The sequence below is a fragment of the Elephantulus edwardii genome, unplaced genomic scaffold, assembly GCF_000299155.1.
Source record: "Elephantulus edwardii isolate Elephantulus edwardi_28Jun2011 unplaced genomic scaffold, EleEdw1.0 scaffold00072, whole genome shotgun sequence".
NCBI classification, from domain to species: Eukaryota; Metazoa; Chordata; class Mammalia; order Macroscelidea; family Macroscelididae; genus Elephantulus; species Elephantulus edwardii.
Window position 1 is genome coordinate 292,877 of NW_006399822.1, and position 25,913 is coordinate 318,789.

The window sequence follows — 25,913 nt, forward strand, 5'->3', positions numbered from 1 at the left end:
ACACACACAGGGAGACATGCACGCACACACAGACATGCACACGCAGACAAACCCAGACAGACATGCACACACACAGGGAGACATGCACGCACACAGGGAGACATGCACACACACACACAGACATGCACACGCAGACATACCCAGACAGACATGCACACACATGCAATTGTGCATGCACACGGGTGAGGATATAGCTCATGCACAGGTTTTGACACGGGTGCTAACACATGGGTCTAGAAACATGTACACAGATGTGCACACACATACACACAGGCAGCAGGGAACACACACGTGGACACAGGTCCCCTTGCACACAGGCATGTTCACAGATGGCATCCTCGTTCCCACACACCCCATGTAGAGACAGGTGTGCCCTGTTCAGAAACCCCGGCCTCTAGCTGTGCCCTGCACACGTGCAGTGACACAGCTCTATCCTGGCCTGGGAGCCTGGGAATGCCACACATTGGGCTTCTAGCATGGTGCCCTGTGTCCCCTCCCAGGTCTGGGGCCCCACACAGTGGACTCTAGGGACAGTGTCTTGTGTCTCCTTGCTGGTCCCTCCTGGTCTGGTGGCCCCAGGCATGCCAGGCAGTAGCTGCCTGGACTGTACCCCGTGTCCCCCCAGTCTGAAGCCTTGAGCATGCCAGGCGGTGGCCTTCAGCACCATGCTCTGTGTCCCTACAGATGACTTCCTCCTGCTGCTCTGTGCCTCCCAGCAGTGGCAGGTGTTTGGGGCTGAGAACACCCAGGAGTGGCAGAACATGGCCGGTGCCAACACAGACCACGTCGAGCCACTGCAGGGAGAGCCCAACCCTGTACCCAACTTTATTCACTGCAGGTTGGGGGGCCCGGGAGTGGAGGGGAGTGTGGAGGGGAGCAAGGCATCGGAGTGGGCCCCTCAATCACGCCTGTCCCCACACACAGGTCCTACCTGGACATGGTGAAGGTGGCCGTCTTCCGCCACCTCTTCTGGCTGGTGCTGGTGGTGGTGTTTGTCACGGGGGCCACACGCATCAGCATCTTCGGCCTGGGCTACCTGCTGGCCTGCTTCTACCTGCTGCTCTTTGGCACCGCGCTGCTGCAGAAGGACACACGTGCCCGCCTCGTGCTGTGGGACTGCCTCATCCTCTACAACGTCACCGTCATCATCTCCAAGAACATGCTCTCTGTGAGTGGACGCCTGGCGCCCTGCCCTGCCTGCCCTCCAGCTCCCGTCCACCCCCCGGGGACCCAGGCCAACCCGGCCCTGCTCTCCAGCGCCTGTCTGCCCACCTCAGGAGCCCAGCCCTGATCCCCTCATCTTGTCCCCTAGCTCTGTCCACCCCCCAGGGACCCAGGCCAACCCCAGTCTGCCCTCCATCTCCTGTCCCCATCCTGCCCCCCAGCTCCTGTCCTGTGTCTTTGTGGAGCAAATGCAGAGCAGCTTCTGCTGGGTCATCCAGCTCTTCAGTCTCGTGTGCACCGTGAAGGGCTATTACGACCGTGAGTGCAGTGGGCAGGTGGAGATGGGCCAGCGGGACACAGATGGGGCTCGGGAGATGAGGCATGTGCACATCAGACCTACACTCACAGCACACAGTGTGTCACACAGCACACAGTGCACACAGCACATGGCTTACACCGTGCACATAACTGATCACAGCACAGCACACAGGTGCAGCACGCCATACGGGTACACACATGGTACATGTATGTTGCACAGTGTATACACACAACACTGACTACACTTACGCAGGAACAGCACAGACGGCAGCACACAGTGCATTCCACAGTATACATGCTGCATGTACACAGAACACAGTACGCTTAGCATGTACACAGAATTCACACGACAGGATGAGCACAGCACACGGTGCACATGACATGCTCGTCACACACAGCAGTGTCCATGGGACACGTAGCACACACTGCACATGTGGCACAGCCACGGCACATGCACGGCTCACATTTACTACACGTGGCACACACAGTGCATGTGTAGTATACCCACACCGTGCATGCACACGGCTCACCATGCATGCACACGGCTCACGTGCGTGCACACGGCTCACGTGCGTGCACACGGCTCACCATGCGTGCACACGACACACGTGTGTACACACGGCTCATGTGCATGCACACAGCTCATGTGCGTGCACACGGCTCACCATGCATGCACACGGCACACGTGCGTGCACACGGCTCACGTGCGTGCACACGGCTCACCGTGTGTGCACACGTGCACACACGACGCACCCAGCACACACGCTGTAACCATGGCACATGCACAGCACACACACTCACAGCCAGTCCCTGACTTGTTGCTTATGCCACAGCCAAGGCAATGGCCACCAAGGACCAGGACTGCGCACTGCCCGTGGAGGAGGCTGGCATCATCTGGGACAGCGTCTGCTTTTTCTTCCTGATGCTGCAGCGCCGTATCTTCCTCAGTGACTACTTCCGGCATGTGGCCGCTGACCTCCAGGCCACCGCCCTGCAGGCCTCCAGGTGTGCCCCACCGGAACCTCCTCCCTGACCAGCTAATGCTAGCGACCGCCCCCTAAAAGCTACACTGGGGGGCCGCTGAGACCTTCTTCATCTGGTGCCTATCTCAGTGTCCCAAGGAGCGAGGCCATTTGTAGGGTCTCCTCACTGGCCCTAGTGCCCCTCAGCTGGGCTGGAGACCTCTGCCCAGCTCTTCACCTAGTGTCCCCACACCCTGACATGGCCAGGGGCACTATAGTGGCATGTTTTCTCCCAGAGACTGGGCAGGACAGGCAGTTGAGTGCACGGCACAGCAAAGGGGTGGCCACTCCAAGCATGGCTGGGGGAAGGCAGGCATCCCAGACTCCAGGAACACTCAGGAGAGGAAGCCAAGTGACCCCAAAGTGGGGGGCTACGGGAGCCCTGAGAGGTGAGGTTAGGAGTTCAGGCAGGGCAGGGTGGCACCGCGGGCTGATCTCTCTGTCACCCCATCCTGCAGAGGCTTCGCCCTGTACCATGCCGCCAGTCTGAAGAGCATCGAAGCTCACCGCAAAGCTGAGGAGAAGTCCCTAGCGCAGCTGAAGAGACAGTGAGTTCCCCGTGGACCTCTGGTGGGGGTGCCGCAGGCGAGCTGGCGGTCACTGGGCGACCTCCCACCCCCAGGATGGAGCGCATCCGTGCCAAGCAGGAGAAGCACCGGCAGGGCCGGGCAGGCCAGGACTTCCCTGAGGACCCCGAACGCCCGAGCCAGGAGCCAGGTGAGCGCCCGCAGGCTGACCTGGCCTGCGCGGAGCACCAGGTCAATGTCCTGGCCCCCAGCACCCATCACAAGAACCCCATGTCTGTGCCGCGGTGTCCCACGTCCAGCTCATCTACTGTGACTGAGCGCTGTCACCGTCCTGTCACCCGGTACACGGGTGCTCTGTCCACGCCTCCCATCTTGGCCAGCATCACCGTGCATCTGTTACATGGTGCTGTGTCTGTCCACGTCCGTCACTCTGCTCACTGCCCGCTCATGCCTGCCTGTTCTGCCCCATCCGCAGGGCCCGGCCGTCCAGGGGACGCCTCTCCACCACGGAGACAATGGTGGCGGCCCTGGCTGGACCACGCAACAGGTACGCCCCTGGCCTGCCTGACTAGCCCCAGCCCTGCTCCTCCAGCCTCAGCGTGGCCGCCTAGCCCTGTCTGCTCTGTCCCTCGCCCACAATCACGTCTGTGCTAGCGCCTGCTCACGCCATGGTGACTGGCCTGGGCTCCTGGCTGCCTGTCTCTGTCCTGGATTCCTCTGGTCGCTCTCTCACAGCCACAGTTTGTCTCTGTCCATAGCAAGCCCTCCCTGCCCCCACTTTCTCGGCATGGTCCACTTTGTCCAGTCTCTTGTCCACCAATGTCCTATAGCTGTGGCGGCCCCTGAGAAAAGTGTCTCCAGTGTGGGGCCCAAGGCTTTGCTGGCCTCTGGGGAGAGGCACTGGCCCACAGCACCAGTGAGCCTGTGGTATGGGGTCCATGGAGGGGAGCTGGCCCAGCACAGCCTCACCCTGCCCGGTGCCCACAGTGATCCACTCAGGCGACTACTACCTGTTCGAGTCGGACAGTGAGGAGGAGGAGGAGACCCAGCCAGAGGACACCCGGCCATCGGCACCGAGCGCCTTCCAGGTGAGGCGTTGCCTGCAGGCCTCTGTCCAGCTCTCACCTCCCCGGGGGAACCCCTTCCTTGCCCGCTCTGCATGGCAGCCCTGGCTCCTGGCACAGGTTTGCAGGCACCCGAGACACTCAATGTCACAATCCCCTGCTGGGCACCTAGCCCTCTCCCTACTCGCCCCACAAGGTGGTCTCTCTTCCCTACTATTCCTAGCAGTGGGCACAGGGCCCGGTGCTGAGTGGATGCAGAGGTCAGCTGTCTAGGGGCAGCTGAGGTCTACTCCTGCCATAGTCCTGACCACAGCCCTGCCCTCAGATGGCGTACCAGGCGTGGGTGACCAATGCCCAGACGGTCCTGAGGCGGCGGCGGCAGGAGCAGGCACAGATGCAGGCTGGACAGGCCCTCGAGGGTGAGTCAGCGTGTACCAGCCCAGGGCCCTGGGGGTACTGCCCATGGCAGCAGACCCTGACCATGCCTTGTGTCCAGGAGGTGGCCCCAGTGAAGAGCTGGAACCAGCAGAGGGACTGGAGGATGAGGTGGCAGGTGCGAGAGCCCCTTGGCTGGACTCAGGGCGGGCAGGGAGGGAGGGACTTGCCTGCAGCTGCCCATGCACTGACCCGTACCCCCAGGCCGCAGCCACGTGATGCAGAGGGCAGTGAGCACAGCGCAGTTCCTGTGGGTGCTGGGCCAGGCCATGGTGGACGGCCTGACCCGCTGGCTACAGGCCTTCACACGGCATCACCGTAACATGAGCGACGTGCTGCGGGCCGAGCGCTACCTCCTCACACAGGCGCTGCTGCAGGTCAGCTGCCCGCCCACCCAACCTGGCCCAGCTGTCCCCGTGACGCTCCTGGGCCCCCGTAACCTGCCCATGACCGCTATGACTGTCCTCTGACCTGGGGACCTACTCATGACCACTGTGGTTAACCCCTGACGTGGTGACCTGCCCATGATCCTCTCACAGGTGCCCCTGACCCCCATGACTATCCCTTGACCTGGTGACGACGTGTAACCCTCTAGTAACCCACCCATGACCTCCATGACCATCCTGACCTGGTGACCTGCCTGCGACCTCTTGTTGCCTCATGACCTGCACTTGACTCCTGTGACTGTGCTGTAATCTTGTGACTTGCCCGTGACCATCGTGTGACCCAGTGAACTGTGCATGACCGTCCGTGACCTTCTCATGCCTGCAGGGCAGACAGGTGCACCGAGGGGTCCTGGACCAGCTGTATTCCAGCGAGGACGAGAACGAGCCCTCTGACCTGGCCTACCGCCCCGAGGCGCCCAGCACAGCGTCAAGGCAGGTGCATAGGGGCTGGAGCAGGGCACCCGGCTGACCCGGACCCCAGAACCTGTGCTCAGCCTGGCTGGCAACTCCTGGGGTCCACCACCCACTGCCCAGGCCCTCCCACCATCCTGAGTGACCAGGACTTTCCCCACCCACAGCGGGCTGGGGGCTGAGGAGCCACTGAGCAGCACGACGGAGGACACCAGCAGCCCGCAGACCACCGGCTACAACACCCGCAGCAATAGCCAGGAGCTCGTGGCTGACCCCCCAAGTCCAGACACTGACCCCTCCCGCCGAGGCTCACGGGAGCTACTAGCCAGTGAGCGCACACGCATGCGCACGGCCAGCGAGCTGCTACTCAACAGGTGTGGGGGCACCCACAGTCCTGCCCACAGGGCCCATCTGGGCCAGGGGAGCTGCCCCTGAGGCTCACGGTGTGGGGCTGCTCTCCGCACCCAGGGTCATCTGACCAGGGCTCGCTGGGTATCCTCCTCCCCATCCCCCCTCTCTCTCCCGTGGCCCCTCATGCCGCATCACCCTTCTTCCACCCCACCCCGTCCCCCCACATCCCCCTCGCCCGCAGCATCACCCTTCTCCTGCCCCCCCTCGCCTGTCCCTCCCCCCCCATCACCCTTCTCCTGCCCCGCCCCCTCGCCCGTCCCCCCCAGCATCACCCTTCTACCCACCCCTCCCCCTCGCCTGTCCCCCCAACATCACCCTTCTCCTGCCCCGCCCCCTCGCCCGTCCCCCCAGCATCACCCTTCTCCTGCCCCGCCCCCTCACCCATCCCCCAGCATCACCCTTCTCCTGCCCCGCCCCCTCGCCCGTCCCCCCAGCATCACCCTTCTACCCACCCCTCCCCCTCGCCTGTCCCCCCAGCATCACCCTTCTCCTGCCCCGCCCCCTCGCCCGTCCCCCCAGCATCACCCTTCTACCCACCCCTCCCCCTCGCCTGTCCCCCCAGCATCACCCTTCTCCTGCCCCGCCCCCTCGCCCGTCCCCCCAGCATCACCCTTCTCCTGCCCCGCCCCCTCACCGTCCCCCCAGCATCACCCTTCTCCTGCCCCGCCCCCTCGTCCGTCCCCCCCAGCATCACCCTTTCCTGCCCCGCCCCCGTGCCCCAGGCGCCTGCGCATCCTGGAGCTGGAGGAGGCCGAGCGGTTTGCGGCCGGGCAGGGCCGAGTGCTGCGGCTGCTGCAGGCCGGGTACCAGTGCGTGGCTGCCCACTCGGAGCTGCTCTGCTACTTCGTCATCATCCTCAACCACATGGTCACCGCCTCGGCCGTGTCCCTGGTGCTGCCCGTGCTGGTCTTCCTGTGGGCCATGCTGTCCATCCCACGGCCCAGCAAGCGCTTCTGGATGACGGCCATCGTCTTCACAGAGGTGGCTGCCGCTGGACAGGGCGGGTGGGATGGTTGCAGGGGCCCGTGCTGAGCACCCCTCTCCGTAGGTCACCGTGGTCACCAAGTACCTCTTCCAGTTTGGCTTCTTCCCCTGGAACAGCTACGCCGTGCTCCGGCGGCGTGAGAACAAGCCCTACTTCCCGCCCCGCATCCTGGGGCTCGAGAAGACCGACGGCTACCTCAAGTACGACCTGGTGCAGCTCATGGTCCTCTTCTTCCACCGCTCCCAGCTGCTGGTGGGTGTGCGGGAGGGGAGGGGAGAGGTGGGGTGGGCGTGAGGGGCCAGCCGTGGGGGTGGCAGGGGAGCTGTCATGGGGAAGGTAGAGGGGACTGGATGCTGGTAGATGCCCCTGGGGGGACAGCCAGCGAGGCCGGCTTGTACAGGGTAGAGCTAGCATTGGCTCCAGCACCTCCCTGGGGCCCAGGCCCACATGAGCGGTGGGTGGTGGTGACTGCTCTGGCCTGGTGGTTGAGGGTCCCCATTGGCCTGGGAGCGTCACGGCCTCCCCCTCACAGATCCTTGCCCCGAACCCTCCACAGTGCTATGGCCTCTGGGACCACGATGATGACCGGCCCCCCAAGGAGCCCACCCGAGGTGGTGGGAAGGAGAAGGAGGCTGGGGAGGAACCAACAGCCCTGCTGGGGCCCCAGATGGAGGTAGTGGAGGCCGGGACGCCACTCGAGGATGATGGCCAGGTTAAAGCTAGGACAAGGCCGGAGGACAAGGTCCCAGAGCCCAGCGTGGAGGCCAAGTCCGTCCGCTCGAAGCACATCAGCCTGCGTTTCAGGAGGAAAAGGAAGAGCCCTGAGACAGAAGCCACGGTCACCCCGACCCACGGCTACTCAGGTGCCACAGTCACCCCGACCCACGGCTACTCGGGGGCTCAGCTTAACACACCTGCCCACAGGTGATGCTACAGTGACCCCAATCCACAGGAACTCAGGGTGCACAGCCTCACTGTGACCCTCTGCCCTCATCTCTGGGGAGGTAGACGAGGCAAGCGTAACCCGGGTCACAGCAGAGACTGCCCAGCACAGGGTTGGGCCAGGACCCAGAGCTGCCCTGGATGTGGGGTGTAGTCCTCTTGGGTTCTGTGGGTGCACCCTGTCCCGGGACCTCTACAGTGCAGGGTATGAGGCCTGCAGCCTGTGGGGAGGGCCTTGCATCACACCTGTACTCAGCCTTGTGTCAATGGTGCGTGCCAGCCCCCAGGCTTGCCTCGGGGGTCAGGGGAGTGAGTCCAGTGCAGACCTGTGCTCTGTCAGCAGCAGCCTCTTCCTGTAGGAGCTGGACGTGGGGATGGGGAAGAGGAGGAGGAGGAGGCAGCCTTGGCCGCTGGGACAGCCAAGAAGCCGAGCCACTCCCGGGAGAGGGTGAAGGCAGCCGGGCTGTGGCTCCAGAGCGCCTGTGTGTCAGTGTGAGTGCTGGGCCCCGGGCAGGCCAGGGCTGGCCGTGGGTGGGAGCTGGGCCGGGCCCCCAGCAGGTGGGGCCCCAGGTAGACCCTGGCCAGCCCACCCATACCCGCTGTCCACCCACACCTGGGTCTAGAGTGTGTTCTAGCCTCGTGGAGGAGAGCTCTGGGCAGCTCGGAGTCAGAGCCCACCCACACTGGCTGCCTACCCATTCCCACTGGCCCCTTGCTGCCCAAGGCCCTTGGGGGGATGGGGTGTGTGTTAAAAAGAGAGAGCTTGGAGGTTCCTGGCCATGGTGGAGCCCACGCTGGGGGTGTGGGTGTGGGTGGGTGGGTGTGAGCTTGGAGGTTCCTGGCCATGGTGGAGCCCACGCCCACTGCCTCCCCCCACCGTGTGTGTGTGTGTGTGTGAGAGAGAGCGCACATGCGTGTGTAAGAGCTTGGAGGTTGTGTGCGTGCGTAAGAGCTTGGAGGTTCCTGGCCATGGTGGAGCCCACGCCCACGCCTCCCCCACCTCCAGGGCCCGGAGCATGTACCAGCCCCTGTGTCACTTCTTCTACGACATTCTGCACACCAAGTACCGCGCAGCCACCGACGTCTATGCACTCATGTTCCTGGCCGACGTGGTCGACTTCATCATCATCGTCTTCGGCTTCTGGGCCTTTGGGGTGAGCCGGAGTGCCCCCCTCGTCCCTCAGGGCAGCGGAGAGGTCCAGCTGGCCCTCGGGCTGACCCGTGTGTCCTCGCTCACAGAAGCACTCGGCGGCCACCGACATCACGTCCTCGCTGTCCGACGACCAGGTGCCCGAGGCCTTCCTGGTCATGCTGCTGATCCAGTTCAGCACCATGGTGGTGGACCGCGCCCTCTACCTGCGCAAGACCGTGCTGGGCAAGCTGGCCTTCCAGGTGGTGCTGGTGCTGGCCATCCACCTGTGGATGTTCTTCATTCTGCCGGCCGTAACCGAGAGGTGGGGCGGGCGGCCCCCGGGCAGGAGCGGTGGGTGCGGCCGGCGAGGGCCACAGCGGCCTGACCGAGCGGCGGCCCCTGCAGGATGTTCAGCCAGAACGCAGTGGCCCAGCTGTGGTACTTCGTCAAGTGCATCTACTTCGGGCTGTCCGCCTACCAGATCCGCTGCGGCTACCCTACCCGCATCCTGGGCAACTTCCTCACCAAGAAGTACAACCACCTCAACCTCTTCCTCTTCCAGGGGTGAGTGTGGGCCTGCGGGCCGGGGCTGCTCTCGGGCACCCCTCCCCGGACCACCTACAAGGGTGTCTGTCCTCGAGCAGGTTCCGCCTGGTGCCGTTCCTGGTGGAGCTGCGGGCGGTCATGGACTGGGTGTGGACAGACACCACACTGTCCCTGTCCAACTGGATGTGTGTGGAGGACATCTATGCCAACATCTTCATCATCAAGTGCAGCCGGGAGACGGAGAAGGTAGGGTGCCCTATACAGACCACCGCGGGGCTGGTGTGGAGTCTGCCCTGTCAGAGCTTGGAAACCACAGCAGGCCTGAGGGGGCTCCCCAAGGGGCTCCCGGGGACTGGGTTCCGGGTCATGGTGACAGGAGGAAGGGGTTAGGAGGCAGCAGGGGACACGAGAATGAGGTCGAGCTTGTGCTTCTAAGAGCTTTATTGAGATGTGACTCACACCCCACCCTCCATGCACAGCTCTGTGTGGCCTGTGGTGGGCACTTTTCCCACATCTGATTTAGAATGCTTTCACCCCAAAACAACCCCTGCCCTTCGGCTCTCAGGGTCCCCGCTCTACCCCTAACCTGAGGCGCCTCTCATCTTTATGGATTCATTGTCCTGAGCACATGTGTGAACAGCGCCACGTGGCAGGTGGGCTGTCAGAGGCCCCGCTGCGCTGTGGCGCGGGCACAGTGTCCATCCCTTTCTCCGTGTGGACAGACCATGCCCGGCACTGTCTGCTCTTCAGTGCCCGCCCAGCGGGATCATTTCTGCTGCCTCAGAACACGGTGGTGAGCACTGGTGCGCAAGTTTCCTTGTCACTGAGCACCAGGAGGACTCCTGGGTCATGGGAGCCCTGGTGACACAGTGGTTAAGTGCTCACCTCCTAACCAGGAGGTTGGGGTTCGAGCCCCAGCTGCTCCACAGGACAAAGCTGAGGGACCTGCTTCTGTAAAGGCGCCCGGGCTCGCCGTGGAAGCCGTGCGAGGCAGCCCCACTGCGTCCTGAGCGTTGCTGTGTGCCCGGGATCCTGTTAGTGCCTAACGTTTGGAGGGGCTGCCAGACCATTTCCACGGCAGCCGCACCATGGTTTGCTTCCCCGCAGGAAGGGTCCCACTCCCCGTCTCATCACCAGCACACATCCTTTGACACACGCTGGTGGGTGTGACGAGGGATCGCGTGGTTCTGATTTGCACCTTTGGTGACTAAGGATCTTGAACGTGCTTGTTGGCTATTTGCATGTCCTCCCAGGAGAACTGCAAGCTCAGGTTCTTTGCTTATTTTTCAGATGGGCTGTCTTTTTTTTTCTTTAGAAGGTTATTCAGATTCTTTATATATTCGGTATCCTAGAACCTCATCCAGTCTATGGCTTGCAGAACTGCTCTCCCGTCCCGTGGACTAAAGTTCACCTGACGGGTCCTCATAGACTTGTGATGTCTACTGTAGCTCGTTGGCATGCATTTTCCATGCTGTAACTCAAGAGCCCTTGCCCAGCCCACCGTCGCTGGCCTCAGCACCTCCTGAGAGCTGCATGGGTTAGTCACTTGGTGCATCATGGGTTGGGCCTGAACTTGAGCGAGGCGGGCCAGCTTCATCTTTTGCCTGTTGCTTCTGCTTATCCGGGTCCCACCTGTGGGTCACCACTGACCATTCCTGGCCTCCTTGGATGGACGTTCCACGTTTGTCAAATAACCAGAGATACATGTGAAGGTTTCTTTCTGGACTCAGGCCTCCCTGCTGGTCTGTACATCTGTCCTCGCCTGAGGACCATGCCGTTGTGAGCAGTAATTTCACTGAATGCTGATGTCAGCTGAGGTTGATGTTGGGGACCGCTGTGAGCGGGAGGGAGTCAGAGGTGCCCTAGGGTGTGGGTCCTGCTGTGACTCCAGGAGGGGCCCAGCAGAGTGGCCAGCCGCTGACGCATCTCTGTGTTCTGGTCTCTGCAGAAGTACCCACAGCCCAAAGGACAAAAGAAGAAGAAGATCGTCAAGTACGGCATGGGCGGCCTCATCATCGTCTTCCTCATCGCCATCATCTGGTTCCCGCTGCTCTTCATGTCGCTGGTGCGCTCCGTGGTGGGCGTGGTCAACCAGCCCGTCGATGTCACGGTCACCCTCAAGCTGGGCGGCTACGAGGTGAGCGGGTGGGCAGTGCTGTGGGGGCGCGGTCAGAAGCGGGGGTGGGCCTCTCTGGAGGGGTGGGCTGCAGGGGGTGGGGTCAAGGGGGGCTGACGGGGGCGTGGCAGAGGGAGCGGCCGAGGGGAAACTCATCGGTGGGCAGATCCGTGGCTTATGGCCACCTTGCGGGCCCTCTCTCCGCCCAGCCCCTGTTCACCATGAGTGCCCAACAGCCATGCATCGTCCCCTTCACGGCCCAGGCCTACGAAGAGCTGTCCAAGCAGTTTGACCCTCACCCGGTAAGAGCTTGCCCAGGGCTGCGGAGGGGGCGCGGGCGTGAGGAGTGAGGGCCAGTGCTGAGCGTGTCTCTGCCCCCAGCTGGCCATGCAGTTCATCAGCCAGTACAGCCCCGAGGACATCGTCACTGCGCAGATTGAGGGCAGCTCAGGGGCACTGTGGCGCATCAGCCCGCCCAGCCGGGCCCAGATGAAGCGGGAGCTGTACAACGGCACCTCAGATATAACGCTGCGCCTCACCTGGAACTTCCAGAGGTGGGGGATGGGCTACCTGTGGGTCCTGGTCGGTGGGTGGGGTGGGACCTGTGTGGGCCAGGACCTGTCTTCAGGGGGTGAGGCCTGCCTGTGGACCCGTCGGCAGGCAGGACAGACTGTGGACAAGACAGGGCCACCTGAGTGGTGGGGCTACAGAAGCCGGGGCCTGCCTGAGCAGTTCCCCACTCCTCGACCCACAGAGACTTAGCCAAGGGTGGGACGGTGGAGTACACCAACGAGAAGCACACCCTGGACCTGGCCCCCAACAGCACTGCCCGGCGGCAGCTGGCCAGCCTGCTCGAGGGCACCTTGGACCAGTCTGTGTGAGTAGGGGTGCATTCTGGGAGGGTGGGGGCGTGTCCTGGGGAAGGGTTGCTGGGGCAGGTTCGAGCAGTGCTTCCTCTCTCAGGGTCATCCCCCACCTTTTCCCCAAGTACATCCGTGCCCCCAACGGCCCGGAAGCCAACCCCGTGAAGCAGCTGCAGCCCAGTGAGTGTGCGTCCTGGTGGGAGGTGGTGCGGGGCCCTCGGGGGCAGTGGGAGGTCTGACCACCGTGTCCGCACCGCCCACAGACGAGGAGGACGATTACCTGGACGTGCGGATCCAGCTGCGCAGGGAGCGTGTGGGCACGGGGTCCGACGGCTTCCTTGAGTGGTGGGTGGTCGAGCTGGAGGATTGCAGGACCGACTGTAACCTGCTGCCCATGGTCATCTTCAGTGACAAGGTCAGCCCGCCCAGCCTCGGCTTCCTGGCGGGCTACGGGTGAGTCGAGCTGGCGGTGGGGGAGAGGGTGGCTAACGGGTGAGGGGGCGTGAGGGTGGCTGGGGGAGGAGGGTGGTCAGGGGGTGTGGGTGAGGGTCGCTAATGGGCGAGGGGGCGGTTGGGGCGGAAGGGGAGGGTGGCGGGCCAGCGAGAGGGCTGGGGGAGGAGGGTGGCCTGCGGGGGACGAGGGGGAGGGTGGCCGGCGGGGGGGGTCAGGGGGGGGGGGGGAGGGGGGCTAACGTGCGAGGGGGCAGTCGGGGCTGGAGGGGGGGTGGCGGGCCAGCGAAAGGGCTGGGGGAGGAGGGTGGCCGTCAGTGGGGGTCCGTGCTTATAAGCAGCGACGCTCATTCAGCCGCCACCCGCAGGATCATGGGCCTCTACGTGTCCATTGTGCTGGTCATCGGCAAGTTCGTGCGTGGCTTCTTCAGCGAGATCTCGCACTCGATCATGTTTGAGGAGCTGCCCTGTGTGGACCGCATCCTCAAGCTCTGTCAGGACATCTTCCTGGTGCGGGAGACGCGCGAGCTGGCGCTCGAGGAGGAGCTCTACGCCAAGCTCATCTTCCTGTACCGCTCCCCCGAGACCATGATCAAGTGGACGCGTGAGAGGGACTAGGGCGCACCCCCGAGAATGAAGGAGCCACTGGCTACATGGAGAGGCACGCGGTGGCCTTCAGGCCCGAGGCCCCGTGGTGACGCCTGGGCCGGCCTGCCCAAGCCCTGATGCTGCTGCCAGAGGGAGCGCCGTGTCCTCATCCTGACCACGGGCCTGGTCCGGACCACGAGCTGCAGGTTCCCCCAGGACTGGCCACAGTGGGCCAGGGGTCTTGGCCTCCCTTCCCTAGTTGTACTGTAGTTTTCTAATTAAAAACATCTTTATTTATACAAACGGCAGTTACGCGCCACACATCCCGAGGGCTGCGGCCATCCTCGGCGAGCAGCCGCACAGAGTGGTGCATGCCCGACGGGACACTGTGGCCAGGCACTTAGTGGGGGCGTCCCCCCAGGAGCAGTGACAGCCCAAGGATGAGGTCCAGGGGATCAGCTCTGGCCCAACTCCGCCTTGTCCGCCTCGTCCTCACTGTCCTCGATCAGGAACTCCTGGATCTCCTGGGCCCTGTGGAGATGCCGCGGTGGAACGCCTGGCCAGCTCAGGTGGGGCTGAGCCCTGGAGGGACCCCAGCCAGGTCCCCCTAACAGAGGGGCACTAGGTACCTGTGTCTGCGGAGCTGAGCCTCAGTCAGGATGTAGGGCGGGAGGGGATCCACAGAGGGCTGCAACAAGGGGTCAAGTGGCTGGGCCGCAGAGCCAGGAGTCCTCCTGCCATGCCCACCCCAGCCAAACGGAGGGGGTTCCCAGCATCTCTCACCAAGTCCTTCATGTTCACGCGGCAGCTGTAGCACAGATGCTCAAGCACACAGCTCCGCAGGTCCACCCTGGGGGAAGCAAGGCAGGTCTGGCCCCCGTGCTTGGCCTCAGTGAGGAGTCCCCACCCCGTCCAGCTGCAGAAGACGGCATGGATTGGACAAGGACGCACCTCTCACAGGGCCTGGCCCCCCTGCAGCATTCCTCGTCCCCCCCACGCCCTGCCACACAGCAGGATGCTAGGGGCTCCTCAGCCTGGGCCTGTGGGGTGGGAGTCTGCTTCCGAAAGGTGGTGATGGCAGTCTGAACCCCAAAAGCTGTGGCACTGTCTGCAAGCAGAGAGCCAGCTCAGTGTAGAGAAAGAAAAGTGTGGGGAGGGGGGACGGCAGGGGCTGTGCCTGAGCCCGCCTGTCTCCTAGAGAGCTGGGTGACACCAAGCTCACCCCTGCCCCAGGCCAAATGTGACCACGCCGCCCTCTCCCACCCCAGGCCAGGGTGCAGACCAGCGCTGTCCACATCCAGTGTGCACAGGCAGAGCAGGCAGCAGGGGAGGGCAGGACAGGAGGGCCCAGTAGCCTGGCCAGCTCGGGGGTTCTTGATCAGCTTCTCGCTTGTCCTGTAGCCAGGCAGGAACATGGCATGGTCAGTGAGTGGGCCAGCCCCAGCCAGGTTTCCCCTCCGCCCACCCCACCCCTGGACACAATGCTGAAGGACAGGGACCAGCCAGGTGCCCCCTCCACACCTGTACACAGTGCTGACAGTGGACGGGAACTGGGTCTGTAGCCGGAGAACGAAGGCCTCCATCAGCCGGTGGACGCTGGCCTTCTCAGGGGCCTGAGGAGGTCAGATCAGGGGTTGTGGGCATGGTTTCCACTGTGGAATGCAGGAGCCCAAAGTAGAGCTGCCCAGTGTACAGAGCAGTGTCGAGCATGCTAGGTGGCACCCGGTGTACAGGGTGGTGTGCAGCTAGGAGGGCCGTATAGCATGCAGAGCAGTGCCTCGTGGGCAGGGTGGTGTCCAGTGTATACAGCAGAGCCCAGTATGCAAGGGGGTGTCCAGGCTGGGGCAGCCTAGCACAGGGTCACATGGCCAACAGGACGACCGTGCCCGAGCCCTCCCCTCTCCTGCACTGAACACAGACCTGCCTCTCTCACGTCCCTGACAAAGGCCTCCCTGCAAGCCCACCGCCCTCGCACTGGCCTGAGCCGGCTGGCTGGCACCCACCTTGGTGTCGACGGCCGGCGTGAGCACTGTGGGCACGGAGAACAGGCGGTTGTAGAAGGCCACCTCCTTGAGCGTGTGGTCACGCATGGGCCGCACCACCACCACATCCCCGTGCCGCTCGTCGGCGAAGCCCTGGAGGAGGGGTCCCATGCTTGGTCACCCCTTGGCCAGGCCCCTCACTGCCCCTTTCCCTGTTGGCCAGGCCAGCTCACACCAAGTGGAGAAAGTAGGGGCCCTGTACCCCTTGACTGTCACCCATGCCCAGAGGTGACTCACACCAAGAAGGGCAAGTGGGGGAAGGGAGGGTCTGAGTACCGTGTCCCAGGCGAGAAAAGCCCCTCGGCCAAGGGCCAGGTTGGTCAGGAGCTTGATAGCCAGGCGGGTGCAGCTGTCCCCCGTCATGACCTTGGAGTAGCCGTGGGTGCGGGCCACATGCAGGATCAGGTGGGTCCTGTGGGCAGAGTATCCAGGGCCTGAGTGAAGCTAGCCAGGGGCCCCAGGAGCAGAAGGACGTGGGGGACTAAGCAGGGCAGGACCCCAGGGAGGCAGGGAGGGCCTACATGAGAAGGAATAATCTGGACGTAAAGAGAGGCCCGGGTGGGGAGGGGCTCCCGGCAGGGGGAAGGGGACTGGTCTAGGCCAGTCAGGGAGGGGTGCTGGACAGCTCACCGCAGGGTCTGCAGAAGCTCCTCCTTGGCGGTCAGTGTCTTCACCGAGGTGAAGAGCCTGGATAGGGCCTCAGTCTGGGCTGCTGTGGGCAAGCCTGCCAGGTTCTGGGGGTCCTGGTGGCTGGGCTGGCGGGACTGCTCCTCCCCGGTGGCCAGGCTGGGACTGTGTGTAGTGCCCTGTGTTCCCAGGCCCTGCTGCTGCCGGATGAAGCCGTCCACAGCATCCTTGTAGGCCCCATCCTCCACAACTGGCTCCTGGCGGAAGCCCCACAGCACAGACTGGGGCAGGTCAAACACCTTCCGGGCGGTTGGACAGGTGACCGGCATGTCAGCGAGCTCTCAGGGAAGCCGTCCCCCTCCCTCCCCCCCTACACACACCTCTTCCAGGGCGACGTGGTGCCACGGCAGGCCGGTGGAGCGCAGGACAGACTGCACCTCAGCCAGGGTCTCAGCTCTGTCCTCCAGACTGCGGCCGCAAGCTGCCCCGTCTGTGAGGCAGGCAGGAGTCACGGCCATTGCAGAGCCAGGGAGCGGCATCCGAGCTCATCCCATGACCAGCTCGAGTGCCCTGAGGGCCCGGTCAGAGCCCCGGAGCCACTCCACAGAAGGGGCGACACCACGGGGCACAGGTTCTGTGAAGCCCTTGGGTGCATTTTCAGAACTGGGGTAGGATGTTACTGTGGCTCAGACAGGAGCAATCACTCACTGGTCAACCCTCTGCCCAGCTCCCCTCAGCCAGGTCTCCCTGAACCCCAGAAGAGGGCCAGATGCCTCTCCTGATTGGATCCCAGCCAGCAATGCCCCCAGGGTCCCCTCCAGGCAGTGCTCGCAATTCCCCGTCCAGCAGAGGACTGACAGAAGTGGCCACACCTACCATCTACATAGACGACCCCAGGAACAAACCGAAGCTGCTTGGCTGAGTTTCGACTCAGGCCCTACAGGAAGGGACAAGAAGCTCAGCCCGGCCAGAGTCCATGGCTAAATGTCCCAGGCTTACAGCTTGGAGCGCAGGCCATGCCCCTGGCACACTCCAGGCTCCCCAAGGACTCCAGCGGCCAGATCAGGTTGTGAGTCCCTCACTGCAGCCTCACCTCACATTCCTGCCCTGCACCCCAGTAAAGCTCTGCTCCTGATGGAGCCCCTAAACCAGCTCAGAGAGAGCCCCCAGGTGTCCAAAGTACCTGCGCTCATACTAGTCTTGTCAGACACTCTGGACCTGGGGTACACAGTCGCCCAGGGACACCTTGAGTCACGCCAGCCTCAGTCCCTGCTGTACCCCTCAAGGGTGGACAGACAGGTAAGACAGGGTGACACTCCAGAGAAGCTCCTGTCTTTGAACCCCTCTACCTCCAAGGACACAGTGATGCCAGCCAGCAGGACTTCCTCCACCCAAGTCAACCTCATGGCAACCCTGGCTCAGTGGGAAGGGTGGTGGACATACCTCCAGGACTTGCCAGACCATGGAGCTGGATGATGGCCCACCCGACCACGCCAGGAGGACCTGGAAAGAGAAGGCACAGAGCATGTTGTCCAATAGCAATGTGTCCACTCCAAGGTCTCCAGAACACAGCATCATCTCCTTAAGTCACCTGGCTAGTAGAGGCCAGCCACCTGCAAAGGCGGGGCTCCTTGGGACTGGGAGCCAGTGGAGGAGGGGTCCAAGCCCCACACTCACCTTCTCTCCTGGGAAGATGAGTCGGTTCTTGCCGAGCACAGCTCTGAATTTGTGGACATAGTAGGCCTTGAAGCAGTCCCTGCAACACAGATACCCCGCCCCTGACAGTCCTCAAACGCCAGCCAGTCCGTGGCATCTGTCAGTCCATCCACACCACTCCTGATGTCAGGAGTGTCCACACCAGGGGAGGTGTCCACACCAGGGAGGTGTCCACACGGGGAGACAGCTAAGATGCTGTCTCCTTACTCTCTCTCTAGCAAGCTCTGTCTTCAAAGCTCGGCTGAGAGCCCTGATGAAGCCCACGTGGCTAAACCCAGGCAAGGCGACATCAGAGCGAGCGAGCGGGAGACTCGCCAGCTGCAGACGAGGATCCCCTTCTCAGCACTGAGGCCCCTGGGCTGCACCAGGCTCAGAATCGGCCCACAGAGCCCATCGCTGTGGACGCAGAGCTGACCCACAGGGGCTTTTCAGAGTCCTGAGAACGCCCACTTTCCTCCCAGAAAGTGGCCACTGGGCTTGAAGTGCCCAGGGCACAACTCCCTACCCACAAGGTCATCAGAACTCCCTAAAGTCATTGGACAGGAAGGAGCCGTCAAGAGGGAAAGGCTGGTCACGTGGAAATAACCAAATAACGCATAGTAAAACGAAAGGGGGATGGGACAACGCGCCTTCATGTCCAGCCCAATGCTACATCATGAGAGGTCACCTGGGGCCCTCTACCCACCCACCTCCCCAACAGATACAACAGGCATCCTCAAGGTGAGTGATCCTCACCCCAACACCCTGACCCGCAGTGTGGTCCCAGCCAAAGCCAGGCAGCTTCCATAAGTGGGTTCTGATAGCAGCCTGCAGGCCCGCCCGTCCGCTCCGAGCCCCGGCCTTGACACGAGCAGGCTGCATCATGCTCCCGCAGAGCAACAGTGTGGGTTCTAGCTGCAGTCTCCCTGCCTTCTCAGCAGTCACACCTGACCAATGTGCATCGGAACTCGTGTGCTCCAGACGTGCCCAAATGTCCATCCCTTGCCCATACCTAGACGGCCTCACCCCCATTTACAACTCCGCCCCCCATCCCAGCTCCACCCGACACCATCATGTCATCTGAGGGCTAGCTTATGGGAGACTGACTCCGCAGAGATCAGCATCTCCAGCCTCCACAAGGCACCAGGGACAGCAGGGGTGGCAACGGCAGCGGCTTTTCCAGGGACGCAGCAGAGCCTGCTGGGCGCAGGTGACCCTGACCACCAGGTCCTCACCTGCAGAAGGCATCTCCTGCCCTGATGACCAGGACGGGAACTCCATCCTTGCACTTCACACACTTCTCCCGGCTTTGAAGACTGGGAGTGGGAGCAGCAGGGAGAAAACGGGACTGAGCACAGAGGACACGGCCCGTGGGGCTCCACGAGCCAGAGTCCAGTTTATCAGTCCCAGCAGTACGAGAAGTTGAGGGTGGGCACCGACAAGCAGGGTTCACCCCAGTAGCCACTAATGTGAGAAAGGACAGAGGCTTTGGGGGTTGTCCGGCCTGAGAAGCTGGTTTGGAGCCCACAAAGACCTCTCAACCTTTCAGGGATGGCGTGCCCGGGAGGGAGAGGAAACCGTGTCCTCTGGAGGGAGGAATGGCAATAATGGACAGAGGGACAGGAGGGCCACCGCTCTCCCCCAGGGGACAGCTCGATGACTAGCAGAGGAAGAGTGGTGACAGCCTGGCAGCCATGGCCGGCCCCGCGGGCCAGTCCACCTCCCGCCCCGCCCCCGAGCCCCGCAGTGACGGGAAGGCCGCCGGAGACTCCCCGGGCGGCGGGCAGGCCAGAGCCCCGGGGCCAGCTCTCACCCCGGCCGCGGCGGGGCCGCCTTCACAGGCACCGGCTCGCCGTAGTCCTCGCCCACTTGACACATGGCTGCGCGGAGACGGCGGCGGAGGCGGCGACGGCCGGCGCGCCGCGATGACGTCACACAGCGTCGTCGCGATGACGCCACGCGGGCGCCGCCGCCGAGACCCGCCGCGGGTGGTGGGCGCGCCGTGTGACGTCACGCGGCGCCGTCGCGGTCGTGACGCGCAGGTCGGACCGGGCCGGGCCTGGCCGGACGGGGGGGCGGGCGGCGGCGGCGGCGGGCCAGGCCCGGGGATGGCGATGTTCCGCAGCCTGGTGGCCTCGGCTCAGCAGCGGCAGCCGCCGGCCGGGCCCGCGGGCGGTGACAGTGGCCTGGAGGCGCAGTTCAGCTGCCCCATCTGCCTGGAGGTCTACCACCGGCCCGTGGCCATCGGCAGCTGCGGCCACACGTGAGTGCGTCCGGCCGGGGAGGTGCGGGGGCGGCGCGCGCGGAGCATCCGGGGTTTCCCCTGCGCAGTACCTCTCTGGACCTCAGAAGCGAGTCTCCAGCCTGGCCTCCTGCCCGCCAGCCGCTGGCGCTCAACCTGGCACACCGGGCCGAACTTCAGCCCTGCCGGAGCGGGGTCACCGGGAGGGGCCTGCGGGGTACCCCGGGCCGTACCGCACCGCTGCGCTAGTCGCCTTTCGCCAGCCCACCAGGTGGAGACTGGGGCGTCCACTGTCAATAAATGCCTCGTGCCTCAGCTGCTGCCTCGTTTTCAGGCCCGCTGTCTGCGTGTCTGGGTCGCCAGGGGAAGGAGCTCCCTAAAGTTAGGAGAGTGCTTTGGTTGGACCTTGGTGCAGCTTTGTTTTGTTTGGAAGAACTTGGGTCATGCTGAGCAGCCAGCAGGTACCAGACTTCGTGCACCAGAGGCGTTTGAGGAACAGGAATTGAGGCAGCGCTGTGCTCCCAGCCTGGAGCTGTGCTGTGATCAGAGTGGAGATATAATCGTCTGCTCTGTGCCTCCCATCAGCACAGCTATGCCCGCAGCTGAGGGAAGGCAGAGAGGGGAGAGCTCCGCTGCAGGTGCCAACACAGGGGTGGGGCTTCCATTGCCAGGGAGCAGAGTTGGCCAGGTGTGCTCCCGGGTTGGCTGGAGGCCCTCTATGCTTTTGCAAACAAAAGCAGCTGACTCTAGAGGCTGCAGATTCCAGGAGGGAGCTGAGGCTGCCGCTGACAGTGGGTGTGGGCTGGGAGTCAAAGTGGCAGGGAAGCCTGCCCACGGACCTGGCAGGCAGCACCAAGGGGGCTGCTGGTGACAAGGTGGCAGGGCTTGTCTGCCAGAACTCGTGGGCATTTCGAGGCTCTTCTCCAGCTCTGGTCTGCGGTGGAGGGCACTGTCCGGTGGGCCCTGGTCCAGGAGACCCTTTCCTCTGCAGGCGCCTGCCTAGTGGTGTGAATGAGCAAAAGGAGTGCCCTGGGAACCCCCTCCCCGTCCGTAACCCTCCCCACAGGCCACATACTGTGCCCTGGTCACCACGGCCCTGCCCCTTCCTCAGCTGAGGCTTCTTTAAGTCATGGTTAGCTTCCGTCCCACCCTTTCTGCCCTTGGAGCTGGCCGCACTGGCTCTCGTCCGGGCCAGTGAGCCTCTCTTCCTGCTGGTTCCATTTCGGGGTGGTCTGTCTCCACCCCACAAGGCTGTCTTTGTTGAGGTTCAGAGTGGTTACAGCAGATGTTCCCTGCAGAGTGTGTCCCACGGCTAGCTGTCCTTACTTGTGGACTGCTTAACCAAATGGTTCCCCTCCACAAAGTGGACCGCATGGTGTCGGTGGCCTTTGTGATGGCAGGTGCCTGGCTCCAGCACCAGACAAAAGGGGCCTGAGCCTGTGGGCAGGCTCTGCAGGGACCCAAGCACTCCTAGGAGTACTCCAGTTCCCTGTCCAGCACTGGCAGACACCCAGGAGGTGATCCAGAAGGGACCCTCCCCTAGAGGGCAGTCCAGAGACCAGGCAGCTAACAAGTGGCATGTGTGGAGGGCAACGAGGGCTGGGCCCTCAGGCCTGTCCCCCCTCCCCAGGTTCTGTGGGGAGTGCCTCCAGCCGTGCCTCCAGGTGCCATCCCCACTCTGCCCGCTCTGCCGCCTGCCCTTCGACCCCAAGAAGGTGGACAAGGCTGCCCATGTGGAGAAGCAGCTCTCATCCTACAAGGCTCCCTGCCGAGGCTGCAACAAGAAGGTACCTCCCCGACCTAGCTGCTAGGGGCCCAGTGGCCCTGCACCCCAGGGAGGAGGCAGAGCCATTCGGCTTCCTGTGCAGCGACCAGAGGGCTCTGCACTGCACAGCAGCCCACACAGCGCACTTCCTGCTGAGGCCCCAGACCTAGGGGAGGGCTGGTGAGGGGGGCCCCTGTCCTTGGAAGACACCATGTCATGGCCCCTTCTGAGTGTGGCGCACTGCAAGGGGCAGTGGTCCCTACCATTGGCTCCCCAGCTCATTTCCCACTCTTCTCTGAGCATGGCCTGTGCCCTCACTCCTCCTCTGGCCAAGGTCTCCCCGCCATCCCTCTGCCTGCCACGGCCCTGTGTTTACTGCATTTTCATGTCTGGCACTACTGCCCCCGTTAGTGCCCCACCAGTTGGCCACGTGTGAAGCTGCCCCATTCGTTGTTCTCAAAGCCCTGCGGACAGCGAGGGGACAAGTGGGGAGTGGCCCCTCCTGCACCACAGCCTCAGCCACCAGACACCCCTGAGGGACAGAGCGACTGCAGCCTCCAGGGTCCCACACGGGCTCCTGTCTGCACCCTGGACACAACAAGAGCTGCTGCTGTCCTTGAGGGGACCTGAATGGCTACTGCCTGCACTTGGCTACCCGAGGTCCCAGCTGCCCTCCTACCCCTGTGCACCCTAGGTGGCCCTGGCAAAGATGCGGGTGCACGTCTCCTCCTGTGTGAAGGTCCAGGAGCAAATGGCCAACTGCCCCAAGTTCGTCCCCGTGGTGCCCACATCGCAGCCCATCCCCAGGTATGTGCCCCTGTGCCCTGACCTCTTTTCAGACTACACCGGCTGTCCACTCCTGCAAGGCCCCTCACCGCGGGGTGGGTTGGGGGTCCAGCAGGCCACATCTCAGCACCCTTCAGGAATGGATCTCTGAGCAGGACATCCAGGAAGGGTTACAGGGCTGGGTCCAGCAGGAGCACCCTCATTCCCAGGCCAGGTCGGGGGGGGGGGGGGGGGGCGGGGAGAGTCCCACTTAGGTGCCCTGTGTGCTGCAGTGACACGCACAGCCACTAGCGGTGGCCCCACTCCTGGAGCTGGGAAAGGTGGGGGCCGAGGGCGCCTCCAAACTCCTGGTGTTTGGAGATGAGTGACCTCTCCATGGGACACCGCTGCTGCAGGGGGTCCTCCACCCCCACCCCCAGGCTGTCAGGCTCACTCCCCGCCTACCCTGCCCCCAGCAACATCCCCAACCGGTCCACCTTCACCTGCCCCTACTGCGGCGCCCGCAACCTGGACCAGCAGGAGCTGGTGAAGCACTGTGTGGACAACCACCGCAGTGACCCCAACCGTGTGGTGAGTTCTGCAGCCCTGCGCTGAGCCCTCCCAACCCCTCGTCCGTGGGGTGAGAGCTCCCGACCCCTCCTCCACGAGGTGAGCCACCCCCACCCAGCAGTGACCCCTCTCCCTGCTCTGATCTGTGTGGTGAGCCCCTCCCCGCCTGCCCCATCCGTGAGGTGAGCCTCTTCCCTGCCCCCACTCAGTCCACGAAGTGAGCCCCCTCTCTGCCCCCATCCATGTGGGGAGCCCCCGTCCTCCACTCCCCATCTGTCTGGTGCATTCCCACCCCGGCCCCCCATTCATGAAGTGAACCCCCACTACGCATCCATGAGGTGAACCCCACACCCCGAGCTGGCGTGGGGAGCCTCCTTCCCTTCCCTGCGATCCCATCCATTAAGTGAACCCCCACTCTGCCCTCATACCTGAACGGAGTCCCTTCCCTCCCCCCATCGGTACAGTGAACATACACCAGGCCCACCCTGGCCATGCAGTGAGCCCCCACTGGGCCAGGTCCCCTTTGCTGAGAAGTCTCTCTGCTCCTGGCCAGGGCTCTGCTATGGAGAGCCTCCTGCCCTACCCAGATGCCCCGTAAGCTTCCCTGGCCCCCCTTCCCAACCCCCTGCACTCCTCACATGTGGTCCTCTACCCAGGTATGCCCCATCTGCTCAGCAATGCCCTGGGGGGACCCCAGCTATAAGAGCGCCAACTTCCTGCAACACCTCCTCCACCGGCACAAGTTCTCCTATGACACCTTTGTGGTGAGTGTCCGTTGACCTCCTCAGCCTGGACAGAGGTGGCCCGCCCCAGTGCGTGGGTGCCTTCCCTTACCCCTCCTGGCTCTGCGCCCTGGCACTCCATTTACCTTCACTCCTTACCCTTCCACGTCATGCTCCCAGCACTTACTCTCTTCTCCTAGTACCCCCATCATGCCCCATCCCTTGTCCCTCCTGACCCCGCCCCCTTGATCATGCCCCACCCTTTGTCACTCCTGGCCCCCCCCTCTCAACCATACCCCACCCCTTGTCCCACACCCCCACCCCTGTCCCCTCCTCTTGGCTCCCCCTCTCTTCCTGGAACCCCCTCTGCATCACACTTTCCCTCCCACGCACCCCCACCGAGCCCCACCTCTTCTTGGTCTCCACCTTCAGCTCTGAATCAGTCGATGGGGAGAGTGGGCAGCCGGTCCTGGGACGGTGTGCCCTCAGGGTTTTATGGGTTTCTGGGGGATAGTCCATGTGGCCACCAGAGGGAGCCCAGAAGGCTGGCTCAATTAGGTCTCCTCCAGACAGCCCAGGCCGCTTCCCCAGAGAGAGTGCCATTGTCCCATTCAGCCACACGGGGGCAGTCTTGTCGCACCTCTGCTTGCTCTACATGCCTCCTGGGGACACAGCAATGTGGAACCAGTGGCCCTTCTGGGGAGCTGGCCCCAGGGTCCCGTAGGAGGCAGCCCTTCTCCACACAGGGTGTGACAGGACCACTGAGGAGTGAATTAGGAGACCGTCACCTTCATCTCACTCCTCTACTTTTGAGGTGCTGGGGACAGGATTAGTCCCTGGCCTCCTGGCACCCCCATCACCCTTCAGCCTCAGGGCTGCACGTCCCCCAACCCCAGTCATATGGCAGAACTAGCTGTCAGATGTCTGAGGTGACCACACAGGCTGACACCTCCCTTCCAGGACTACAGCATCGATGAGGAAGCTGCCTTCCAGGCCGCCCTGGCCCTGTCCCTCTCTGAGAACTGAAGGCCAGCACATCCCTATCCCAGGACGGCACACACCCTGGTGGCACCAGGGTCTGCTATGCAGCGGGAAGCATCCCTCAGTCCCTGCCGTCGAGCTCACTGGAGGGCTTCTCTGCGAGGTGTGGCCACACAGGGTGCTTGTGATCGCAGAATGGTGGAGTTGTTTGAAGCCATGGAGACTTAGGCGCTCGAGGCCCCGGCCGAGCAGACCCCCTGCCGTCCTGGCCCCCAGCCTCACCTGCTCATTTGGTACTGGCTTTTGTGATACCTAGAAATGCCGGCATTTTTCTATATGATCCAGTGTGATAATCTTTTCACATTTTATAGCGCAAAGAAAACAGTTACTCTTCATATTGCAATATCTGTGTTTGACTAGGAATAATAGTATTTTTATGGAACATTTACAAGATTATATTTTTTAAAAAAAAAAGTCAAAAACAAGCATTGTGTAGGGTCAGGAAGAGGGGCACTGGGCAGGGGCAGAAGCTGTTGGGTTGAGGCACCGCTTTGACCTGTATGACGGACAGGAGCCCCAGGGGTCCCCTCCACAGTTCCAGTTGTGTCCCTGGTGGTTTTCCTCTCAGTAAAGCCCAGGTGGACACCTGGGTCCTGGCCTGTTTGCTGATGGCTGTGGGTCTGCAGATGGGGCAGGGCCTCTTAGAGGCGCAGGGTGACCAGGCTGGAGTTCTGGCCTTGGGAAGAAAGAAGGCGCCCCATGGCTCCCCTCCTCACCCACCCAGGCCAGGGGCAGGGTGCAGGGGAGCAGAGCCAGAAAGCATGTGTTTTGTGGCATAAATTATTGCTGTCTTTTAAAAAAAAAATAAAACATTTCAGAGCATCTGTAGCCAGACTTGACCAGTGCTTTTCATTGGCAAGTAGAAAGCTCCTGGGCTCACTTGGGGTACCCCGGCTGAGAAGCTCTCAGCTGCCCCCTGACAGCATGCCTCGCCTGCTGCCTCCCTGTGTGTCTTGACCTGGACACCAGGAAGTCATGCAGCAGTCTTTCCGCAGAGCCTCCTATGAGACCCTTCTCCTGCTGG

General features: G+C 63.0%; 3 protein-coding genes across 4 annotated transcripts in view; 2 read left to right on the plus strand and 1 right to left on the minus strand.

The window, feature by feature from the left end:
• Window positions 1-13,450, plus strand: part of PIEZO1 (piezo-type mechanosensitive ion channel component 1) — a 31,065-nt gene extending 17,615 nt beyond the window's left edge. The window contains exons 22-49 of the mRNA XM_006888770.1: window positions 685-838; window positions 925-1,168; window positions 1,386-1,482; window positions 2,316-2,487; window positions 2,963-3,052; window positions 3,127-3,221; window positions 3,507-3,578; window positions 4,019-4,119; window positions 4,421-4,514; window positions 4,592-4,648; window positions 4,735-4,907; window positions 5,302-5,408; window positions 5,555-5,761; window positions 6,521-6,779; window positions 6,847-7,035; window positions 7,340-7,637; window positions 8,109-8,217; window positions 8,732-8,879; window positions 8,965-9,179; window positions 9,263-9,421; window positions 9,502-9,649; window positions 11,352-11,540; window positions 11,729-11,821; window positions 11,901-12,073; window positions 12,274-12,396; window positions 12,483-12,562; window positions 12,646-12,835; window positions 13,201-13,450. Of these exons, the coding sequence (XP_006888832.1) occupies window positions 685-838; window positions 925-1,168; window positions 1,386-1,482; window positions 2,316-2,487; window positions 2,963-3,052; window positions 3,127-3,221; window positions 3,507-3,578; window positions 4,019-4,119; window positions 4,421-4,514; window positions 4,592-4,648; window positions 4,735-4,907; window positions 5,302-5,408; window positions 5,555-5,761; window positions 6,521-6,779; window positions 6,847-7,035; window positions 7,340-7,637; window positions 8,109-8,217; window positions 8,732-8,879; window positions 8,965-9,179; window positions 9,263-9,421; window positions 9,502-9,649; window positions 11,352-11,540; window positions 11,729-11,821; window positions 11,901-12,073; window positions 12,274-12,396; window positions 12,483-12,562; window positions 12,646-12,835; window positions 13,201-13,450 (4,286 nt within the window). The remainder of the gene's footprint in view (window positions 1-684; window positions 839-924; window positions 1,169-1,385; window positions 1,483-2,315; window positions 2,488-2,962; window positions 3,053-3,126; window positions 3,222-3,506; window positions 3,579-4,018; window positions 4,120-4,420; window positions 4,515-4,591; window positions 4,649-4,734; window positions 4,908-5,301; window positions 5,409-5,554; window positions 5,762-6,520; window positions 6,780-6,846; window positions 7,036-7,339; window positions 7,638-8,108; window positions 8,218-8,731; window positions 8,880-8,964; window positions 9,180-9,262; window positions 9,422-9,501; window positions 9,650-11,351; window positions 11,541-11,728; window positions 11,822-11,900; window positions 12,074-12,273; window positions 12,397-12,482; window positions 12,563-12,645; window positions 12,836-13,200) is intronic.
• Window positions 13,451-13,875: 425 nt separating this feature from the next.
• Window positions 13,876-19,662, minus strand: CTU2 (cytosolic thiouridylase subunit 2 homolog (S. pombe)). The gene is made up of 15 exons (XM_006888855.1): window positions 19,598-19,662; window positions 19,020-19,091; window positions 17,767-17,845; window positions 17,533-17,592; window positions 16,966-17,026; window positions 16,470-16,579; window positions 16,093-16,388; window positions 15,739-15,874; window positions 15,424-15,555; window positions 14,942-15,033; window positions 14,703-14,815; window positions 14,372-14,528; window positions 14,204-14,270; window positions 14,050-14,108; window positions 13,876-13,951 (listed from the first exon to the last, which is right to left on the minus strand). The coding sequence occupies exons 1-15, from the start codon at window positions 19,660-19,662 to the stop codon at window positions 13,876-13,878; spliced, it is 1,575 nt and encodes a 524-aa protein (XP_006888917.1).
• Window positions 19,663-19,821: 159 nt separating this feature from the next.
• On the plus strand, window positions 19,822-24,888 carry RNF166 (ring finger protein 166). 2 transcript variants are annotated; one of them, XM_006888771.1, is made up of 6 exons: window positions 19,822-20,047; window positions 21,657-21,813; window positions 22,486-22,598; window positions 23,033-23,147; window positions 23,783-23,890; window positions 24,809-24,888. In XM_006888771.1, the coding sequence occupies exons 1-6, from the start codon at window positions 19,893-19,895 to the stop codon at window positions 24,872-24,874; spliced, it is 714 nt and encodes a 237-aa protein (XP_006888833.1). In that variant the 5' UTR covers window positions 19,822-19,892; the 3' UTR covers window positions 24,875-24,888. The 2 variants fall into 2 exon arrangements, with proteins under 2 accessions (XP_006888833.1, XP_006888834.1); XM_006888772.1 differs by lacking the exon at window positions 21,657-21,813 and having other exon boundaries at window positions 19,893-20,006; window positions 22,531-22,598; window positions 24,809-24,874.
• The last annotated feature ends 1,025 nt before the right edge of the window (window positions 24,889-25,913 follow it).

Excerpts from the sequence above, each read along its gene's own strand:
- CTU2 (XM_006888855.1), bottom strand. The coding sequence starts at position 19,662 with ATGTGTCAAGTGGGCGAGGACTACGGCGAGCCGGTGCCTGTGAAGGCG. Across the intron at positions 17,846-19,019 it reads GCAGGAGATGCCTTCTGCAG|GGACTGCTTCAAGGCCTACT; the intron begins GTGAGGACCTGG and ends TCTGTGTTGCAG. Across the intron at positions 14,529-14,702 it reads ACTGGATGTGGACAGCGCTG|ACAGTGCCACAGCTTTTGGG; the intron begins GTCTGCACCCTG and ends CTCTGCTTGCAG.
- RNF166 (XM_006888771.1), top strand. The coding sequence starts at position 19,893 with ATGGCGATGTTCCGCAGCCTGGTGGCCTCGGCTCAGCAGCGGCAGCCG. Across the intron at positions 21,814-22,485 it reads GCCGAGGCTGCAACAAGAAG|GTGGCCCTGGCAAAGATGCG; the intron begins GTACCTCCCCGA and ends TGTGCACCCTAG. Across the intron at positions 23,148-23,782 it reads GCAGTGACCCCAACCGTGTG|GTATGCCCCATCTGCTCAGC; the intron begins GTGAGTTCTGCA and ends TCCTCTACCCAG.